Source organism: Bos indicus x Bos taurus, chromosome 23, assembly GCF_003369695.1.
Source record: "Bos indicus x Bos taurus breed Angus x Brahman F1 hybrid chromosome 23, Bos_hybrid_MaternalHap_v2.0, whole genome shotgun sequence".
Lineage (NCBI taxonomy): Eukaryota > Metazoa > Chordata > Mammalia > Artiodactyla > Bovidae > Bos > Bos indicus x Bos taurus.
Window position 1 is genome coordinate 53,163,259 of NC_040098.1, and position 8,729 is coordinate 53,171,987.

The 8,729-nt window shown below is 50.9% G+C and overlaps 1 protein-coding gene across 4 annotated transcripts in view; it reads left to right on the forward strand.

Annotated features, from left to right (window-relative positions):
* EXOC2 (exocyst complex component 2) overlaps window positions 1-7,304 on the forward strand; it is a 123,559-nt gene extending 116,255 nt beyond the window's left edge. The window contains exons 26-30 of one of the 4 annotated variants that reach the window (XR_003508148.1): window positions 1,955-2,016; window positions 3,317-3,376; window positions 4,980-5,106; window positions 5,788-5,856; window positions 5,906-6,451. Coding sequence is in view for 3 of the 4 variants with exons in the window: in XM_027524838.1 (XP_027380639.1) it covers window positions 1,955-2,016; window positions 3,317-3,376; window positions 4,980-5,073 (216 nt within the window). In the remaining variant the exon portion in view is untranslated. Of the gene's footprint in view, window positions 1-1,954; window positions 2,017-3,316; window positions 3,377-4,979; window positions 5,107-5,787; window positions 6,545-6,627 lie in introns of those variants that run through there. The other 3 variants (XM_027524838.1, XM_027524839.1, XM_027524837.1) reach the window with 3 other exon arrangements.
* Window positions 7,305-8,729: the final 1,425 nt, after the last annotated feature.

The window sequence follows — 8,729 nt, forward strand, 5'->3', positions numbered from 1 at the left end:
GCCAGCCAGGGGGAGTGTTTGCTGGCCAGCAGCCCGAGTGTTTTGTGTGAATCATCACAGCTCTTACAATAGGTATAATTTATAGGTTAATTAAAGCATTTTATCACTTTGTCTGAATAAAGTTTCTAGCAAAGATTAGTTTTATAGTGGTTTAATCCATCTCCTAAAATATTGAGCTGAAAGTTCTATCTTATTTTTTCTCTTCGATATTCTCCGTGTAGGTCCGTTTTTATATATACTAGAACGTAAACAGTAAAGACAGATAGTCCCATGAACACTTTCTCATTATGAGCTGTTTCAGGCTTCTAACCCACTGAGAAATGGGACCAAATATCTGCTTTCTAGACTGCACATTTACCTTATGTAAGTCAGCCTTCCTCTCTGTTGGTGGATTTAAGCCCAGCCCTGGCATTCGTCCTTGTTTGTGTGTGTGCGCCTGTGCTGCTGAGGGCCATGCATCTTAAACAGCCTCCTGGGTGGCTCCAGGTCCATCCGTGTGGTAGCCTGCGTGTGGTGGGCGGCTCCAGGTCCGTCCGTGTGGTAGCCTGCGTGTGGTGGGTGGCTCCAGGACCATCTGTGTGGTAGCCTGCGCCGTGCCTTTTTGTGGCTGACGTTCCATTGTGTAGGTATGCCGCCCCGTGTTTGTCTGCTCATCATTTGATGGACATTAGGGTTTGCACTTTTTGGCTGATAGGAAAAATGGTTCTGTGAACACTTGTGTGCAGATTGTCTGTGGCCACATGTTCTCATTTCTCTTGGGCAAATACCAGGGACTGGAATCGCTGGGTTATTTGGCTACTTTCAGAGTAGCCGTAGCTGCTTTCCTACCAGCGGTGTGTGAAGATCCTAGATTCCCCACATCCGCATCGGCAGTGTGTGACTGGCTGGTTGTGGCCCTCCCGTGTCTGCCAAGGGTGTCTCCTTCTGTGTGATCATCATGCCTGTGATGATGTCCTTTGTAGCAGAGGATGTTTTACTTCTGAGAAATTCCAAGTTTTCTCTTTTTTCTTTTGTCACTTGTACTTGCTGTCATTCCTAAGAAGGCAGGCCTAGCCTAACATCACAGAGATCCACTCTGGCTTCCTTCCAGGTGTTCTGTAGTTTCATCGTGTGCGTGGTCTGTGCTCTGCTTTGAGCTGGTGTCTGTTTTAAGGCAGAGACTCAGCTTCAGCCCTGGGAGTGTGACCTCCGTGTCCTGCTGTCCCAGCACCATGCGTTAGAGAGACCACCTCCCCCGCCGAGTGGCCCTGGCACCTTGTGGAAAGTCATTTGATTGTAAATGTAAAGATTTGTTTCTGGGACTCAGTCCTGTCCTGTTGATCTACATGTCAGGCCATGTGCCAGGGCCACACTGTTTGAATTACTGTAGCTTTGCAGTACATTCTGAAGTCTGGAGGTCTGAGTTTCTCTAGCTGTGCTATTCCTTTTCCATGTTGTTTGTCTGGGATCAACTTGTCATGTTTTGTTTTTAAAAAGAGAAGAAAAAGCAAAAGAGAAAAGTAGCTGCAGCTTTGACAGCACTGCACTGAGTCTGCAGCACTTAGCACCACGGGGCCTCGCGGTGCTGGGGGCGGCTGGGGGCGGTGAGGCAGCCTGTTCCTTGCATCCCCACCAGCCTCGGCAGTGAGACCTCACTTCCTCCCCGAGGAGACCAGGGGAGGTGCTGTTGAGTGGTGAGGCCCGGTGGCTGGACGGCCCTGGCACAATCTGTACCTTTCAGAGCAAGACCCCTGCCTTCACAGAGTCAGACTTGACAGCTCGTGCCCTTGTTCAGTAACAGAGAACGTTGTCACAGCCAGTCTCTTGGGGCTGATTTAGAAGGTCTGCTGTAAGGAGCTGCTGCTGTGGCCGTGGCGGTCTGCTCTGCAGGGAGTAGGCTGGGGCTCACCCTCGCTTCTCTCTGCTGGACAGTCGACATGGTTCCTTGTGGTCACCTGTCCGTTTCTCACCCCAGGCCAGGCTTGAAATCTGCACCCTGCGGGACACTGTGGCGGCCCACCTGACACTGGAAAGCAGGTGAGGTGCTCCATGCTGCGTCCTGCACGCCCCGGGAGCCCCCTCGAGGCTCTTGGTTCGGGTGGTGGTCCCACACACGCACTCGTGACTCGGCGATCTCGTGTTTTTATCTGACCGGTTGTCTTGTTAAACGCACGAAGTGACACCAAGCCAAGGACACATAGGCTCTTCCTCAAGGTGGGGATGAGCCTCGGGCTTGTAAGTGTTATCACAGAGCATCATGTACTTCTTTTGAAAAGGAGAAAATAAGAATTGAGTCAGTTTACTCATCGCAGACTCTTAGTGAATATCAGCATAAGAGGAAGCCTTGTGGTTTCTCTGCAAAATTTTGTAGTGGAAATTTGATGATAATTTTTAGCTGTTTTGAATGAAAGTCAGGATTTCCTATCATTGAGACATCATTAGGTGAACTGAAACAGCTCTGCCTACACAAGACTGTTTACCCCATTGGCAGTGCTGCCTGGGAAGTGCCGGGTCCACAAGGAAGCTGTTTAAACGTGTCCCATGATGCATTTGCCATTGTTCCCAGCTTTGGATGGCGTGTTCAGGCCCTCATCCTGACTGTCACCATGCAGTCGGGAAGACTTTTCCTTTTCTTCCTGACACCTGAGGTTGTTCACCAGGAGCTTGTCTGATGGCTCCCGCCGCCGTCTGCTCTGCGTTACTACTTGATTTAATTACTCTGCTGGTACTTTCTACTTTAGAAACTTAGACATACCAAATCATTCTTAAAATTCTCTCCCTTTTCCACATTTCACGAAATGAAATGATGTCGAGTTATGCATATATATACACATACCTCTCCATTATTGTACAAATTTTAGATACAATAGCTAAGTGCTCTTAAGACATGTTCAGTTATTGTAAGAAGTTGGCTGTACATCAGGCCCGGCACGTGTCAGTTCCAGAAGTGCCCCCTTTGTATCATTTTGCACAAGATCACCCCTGTTCCTACCTAGCTCCCTTCCTTTCTTAGCAGCTGCTTTATTTGTATAGTTCAGTTTGTTTTGAAAGTAAAGACCTTTTTAAATTTAACAACAACACACCAAGCTCTCATCTACTATTAGAAGCACCTTGTGTAAAATTCAGTTTCTCCTTTGCATTTAAAGTCATGTTTTATCTCCTGATTTGGTTCTTCTGGCCCTGCTTCTGCAAACCCTCGCTTTCATTTTCACTTTCCCTCCTGCTCTGCTTGCCTCACCAGCCTGTGAGTTCCTCTGAACATAAGGCATGCTTTTCTCCAATGTCCCTGTTCCCGGTGGGGCCGGCGGGTCCCCACCTGGGATGCTGTCTCTTACAGATCCAGTTTCAAGCAGGCCCTGGAAGCCCTGCCTCAGCTCTCGAGCGGAGCAGACAGAAAGTAAGTCTTGAGCTGCTCTCGGGTGGCGTGTTGTCACCTGGACACCTCCTCTTCAGGCGGAGCCTGGAGGGAGGTGGGACTCGGTGGCCCTTGGACACGCCTTGTGTTAGCCCGTCTCCCACATGGCAGGAGGAGGTGGAACCTGGTTTATGACGTTTCAGAAATTAGTTCTTTCCTTGTTTTAAGTAACTATACCAGTCACTTAAACTTTTATAAGAAAGTTTATTTTGACTCAGAAAACTGTATTATTATCTGAAATTTGTAAGAAGATAGTATTTAGAGAAATGTGAAAGAGAAGACAGCATGGTAAAGTCAGGATTCAGAGACATTGTCTTTCAAGTAGGCCCGCAGCGTGCATTCGTGCTCCGTGTGACGTGAAGCATTGAAAGTAAATGTGCACACGTGACGGAATGAAGTCACACATGTTCCACTAGTTCTGTATTAACAGTCTCGGCCTGGCCTTCAACTTTGCTACTCATGTAACAGGAAATTCTGACCTGAGACACAGTCTAGGCCAGGCAGATGTCAGCGTGCCTGGGCTCTTCCCCAGCCCAGCCAAGGTCCCCCACCCTGCAGCTGCTGGACAGGTCGTGGGCACGGAGCCCCGACCACGTGCAGCCCTCAGGGTCAGCTGTGACGGCGCGGGGGAGCGTGGTGGACCCACATGGGCAGGGGGGCCCCGGAGGCGTGGACAGGGCTGGGAGGGCAGGGTGACCTGGTCTGGCTGAGAGGAGCTGGGCAGCCCTGTCTTCCCGTCCCACCTCCTCACTGACCACATGTTCAAAGCCTGTGCAGTCCTTTAAAAGTGAAAGATTTAAAGCCTCACTTAACCGTCAGCCCATGCAAGTGGGGCTCACTCGTCTGCTCAGAAGACTAGTGGTTTGCGGCGGTTGAGAGAAGCAGACACCGTGAGGAAGGCCAGACGGGGTCTGCTGGGAGCATCGTTAAACCAGGAAGTGATCCCTTGACCCAAGCACCAGCAAGCTTGTTTCTTGGTTGCTTCATCTGAGCCCAGTGAGCTGTCAGACCCCTCATGGCTGTGAAATTATCCAGTTGTATCTGGCCAGCACAGGGGCCAGATGGAGTTACTGCTGCAGCACAGGGGCCAGATGGAGTTACAGTGCAGGAGTTACCCTGACTCTGTGGGTGCCTGCTTCACCCCTTCAGTTCACCTCTCCAATACTTGTTAAAGGCAGAAATGCAAAATAAGAAGAATGGAAAATAGACCAGTCATTGCCAAGGAGTGGGGTGAGGGCAAAGGTGACTGCAGATGGGCAGCACAAGAGGGCTTGTCCTGACATGGGGGTCGTGAGATGCTGCGCTGTGTTATCAGAGTCAGAGAGAGTGCCTGTCAGAGCTCTGGAGTGCCCAGACCCCAAACATCACTCTGTTTAGGGAGGGGTCCAGTTAATTCAGGGGAAGGGGCAGAAGGACGGTTTTGTGTATAAATATAAGTATGTCTACAGATAGATGTTCCCTTAGAGGACCTTCTTTAGTTGACTTTCTTTTGTCATGGAATTCAGAGCCCATAGAAAAGTGACTTTTCTGGCTGGAGAAGCACCACGGGGCAGGAGCCATGTGGCTGTCTGTGTCTCTCCCACAGGCTGCTGGAGGAGCTGCTGAGCCGGGTCAAGAGTGGCATGCACCTGCAGCTGGCCTGCTTCCAGGCTGCCCCCCCACCCGCCGTGAAGACGTAGAGCCTCCAGGCGATGCTCGCTGAGCGCCCACAGGTATCTGCATGGAAGCTTAGGCTGCCCCTCTCTCTTTTCTTTCCCCTGATTGGGGAGCTTAGAAAGATGTTGGTGTGTGTTTTATTTCAACCAAACTGACCTGATTTAAAATGCCCAGGAAGTGTCTGCTTTGCCATTCTTCCTACCCTAGGCCCTGTATGCCGCCTGCGATGCGGGAGGCCTGGGTTTGATCCCTGGGTTGGGAAGATCCCCTGGAGAAAGGAAAGGCTACCCACTCCTGTTCTGGCCTGGAGAATTCCATGGACTGGACAGTGCATGGGGTAGCAAAGAGTCGGACATGACTGAGCGACTTTCACAGTGTGACTTTAAAATACCTTTCTAAAAATTAGGGAGCATGTCGAAGCTACGTGCTGCGTGGTGAAGGCTACAGAAGGCAGGGCGGCTCAGACCCAGAGCATCTTCCTGGGTTTTCTGCAGCTTCCCAGGCACCTTGGGAGGGGATGCGTGGGTTAGCAGAAAGTCACACATGAACACCTGGAGCTGCCCTAAACTCTGCAGCCGTGTGAAAGCCTTCATTTCACGCCGATGGCTCTAGCACTCCTAACCCAAGTGGACTTTCAGAAAAGCGTGCGGTCTGCCTACCAAGGTGTTACGCTGGGGAGGTTACTTGTGGGCCTCGGTTCCAGAGTTAACTCTGCCGCCTGGCTTCTGTGTTCACAGCGCTCACGTCGTCAGGCCTTTTCTGTGTGACTCACCCTGAACCCGACGTGGGCCTCCTGCCCCCGCGACCCCTGCACACGTGAGGGGCTGCAGTCAGCGTCTCCTCCAGAACCGGGCGCCCTGCTGCCCACCCGCACCACTTCTCTGGCCTCTCCGGCGTCCTGCCTGGTGGCTCGGGGTGTCTGCCCTGGTGGTGTCTGTGTCAGCAGGCACGGGAGCCACCGGTGACACTGTCGCCAGAACAGGTCGGGCCGCCGTGTCCTCCTGCAGACTCGGCTCCCCTGACCTGCCTTCGTCACACCATTTGCTTCAGAAAGCTGAGTCAGGTTTTGGATCGTTCCCCAAGGCCACAGGCCCATTTCTGACGCTGGCGTTAGTGTATCAGTACAGGGAGCTCTGAGGTCCTCCGTGGCCATGTGCTGTGTCCATCACTTGAAGTCAGTCTTGTGTTTGTTCGTTTGGGGTCAAGGAAGGTTTTGTCTTGAACAAAACTTATGAAGAAATGCACTGAAGGCGGAGCTCTCCTAGGCATGTTCACCCCTGTGCCCACTGTGGCTGTGACTCAGAGTGCAGAGCCACAGTCCTGAGCATTTGCCTTATTTTAAGTGTATGATGAAGACCCTTCTTCAGTCATTAAAGAATGTGTCTTTAATACGAGACATAATTGGTATTTTTTTTATTTCAACACTTTCATTTGCTGTGTAATTTTTTTGTATGTCTAATTTTAACACCCAGAGTAAACACTTAAATCCCGGTTTACCTGTGTCTTCTGATCGTTGTTGGATACCATTACTAGGCGTCCTGCTAACTGTCCTCTTGTCGGTGGCTCCCCCCTGCCAGGCCCCTGGGAGCCAGACGAAGAGCGTCGGCCTCGGAGCCACACAGCACCCGAGGACAGTGGCGGTGATGCAGAGACTCAGCGTGTCCAGTTCTGAGTGGAGCGTGGGCACACATGAACTCCAGACTCAAAGCCGGGCTCACGGAGGAGGCAGCTCCTGGAGAAGACCTGCTTGGGCTGTGGAAGAGAATTTAGTAGTTGAGGAGGTCACTGGATGCAGTGGCGTTAGGAGGAAGCCAAGAGGTAGAGCAGGACGTGGAGCAACCTTACAAAGAGGGAAAAAGGTGCTGAGCAGTGAGGTGCGCAGAGGCCCTTGCGTTTGGCATGGCCACAGCTGCACGTTGGCCTGGCCTTCTGCGCTAGGAGAGTCCCGGAAACAGTCTGGGTTTGCAAAACCGTGGCATCCGTGAAAGTGCATTCCAGAAACGACCCCCGTCATCGAAGACAAGCGTCACTGCCGTGGGGGTGGTACCCGAGTCAGTCCCGCCCCATCCTGCAGCCGGTTTTCTTGAAGGTGAACTGAAGAGATTGCCTTTTACTCTGACATGGTTTCAGAGAATGCTGCCTCTGTCCTGCTCACGTGCTTACGGGCTCGGCCGGTGGTTGTATGAGGGTCAAAACGTGTCTCCACCAGCTTTTAATGAAGACAAGTTTCCTAAAATACATAGAGTTGAGTGTCTCTCATGTATTAATACTCGTGTGAAGTAGCTGTCCCTAGTCAGTCCTCTGGCAGGACTGGGGCAGAGCTTTTCATGCAAGTGTCCACGCTGCTGTGGCCCTGATACCACACAGGCTCCTGCGTTCACTGTTGAGGAGAAGGAAGCCCCGGCTCCACTGTGGTGGGTTGGTGGTGGGGGGAAGCTGCCTCTTTCTTAACAGCCTTTGTGGACTGCTGGGCTTTATCCCCATCTGGGGAGTTCCCGTAGCACAAGCTCTTGACTCTCGGGCTCAGTTCTGCAGTGAACCAGGCTACATCTTTGTTCTCATGCCGCCAACTAAGGATCGAAGTTTGACCCATCAGTTTCCACTCACCCATACTCTTGGCAGCTTTTAAACTCCTGTGTGTTTATTTAACTGTGGTTTTAACTCTGTCTATGTAATTACATCTGTGTTGTGTGCAGAAGGTGGACTGTGCGTGCACTGGGCGTGAATGGTGTGTGCACACACTGCTGTGTCATTTTCGTAGGGTTTGGTTAGAGGTAAGGTTAATGTGTGGTTTCAATCTGCCGTCTGTAACTGAAAGTTCAGGTTAACTTTTTGTTTTTTTGTTTTGTTTGATCGTAACACCAAACTGCTTACATGTGCGTGCTTCGTATTTGTCACTCACAGACATGAGTATTTATGGCAACTTTTAAAAATTGAAAAAGGAGCCATGAACCTCCTGTTTTGACGACCCCATTCCCCGTGCCAGGAGCTGCTGGTACCAAGTCAGACTGAGTGTGCAGAGCATACCTTTTATCCCATAATCAGAAATACATCTCACAATACAACGACGAATTCTTGCTAAAAAGTGAGACTTGAAGTCTGGGTCTGTCTACCTCATAATCCACAGGAAATACAGGGGAGTGAAGAGCATGCCGTGGATGATGAGCAGAATTGCTGCGGTCGGCCTCGACCGTGGGCTCAGCCCAGGCCCCCGCAGTAGAAGGGGCGAGCATGAAGATTGGTGGATTCTCAGAGAGCGTTTACACTGCATGGTAAGTTGCAATGGCATACCTAAAAAGTGTACATACTTCCGTTAAAACATGCTTTATTGCTAAGCAGTGCTGACCGAGCACCACCCAAGCCCCAGTGAGTCACGGTCTTTCTGCTGGTGGAGGGTCTCGTCTCTGTGTTGATGGCTGCCAGTTCTCAGGGTGGTGGTCGCCAAAAGTCGTAGTGGCTGTGGCCGTTCCTTAAGATGAGTCGGTGAACTTTGCCTCGTGGATTGACTGCCTCTCACCAGTGACCTCTCTGCAGCAGCAGTGCTGTTTGGTGGGATTTTACCCATAGTAGAGCTTCTTTGAAAATTGGAGTCCAGCCTTTCAAACTCTGCCACTGTTTTAGCTTTTAAGCTTTGTAGAATATCCTAAACCTTTGTTATAATTTCCACAGTCTTCACAGC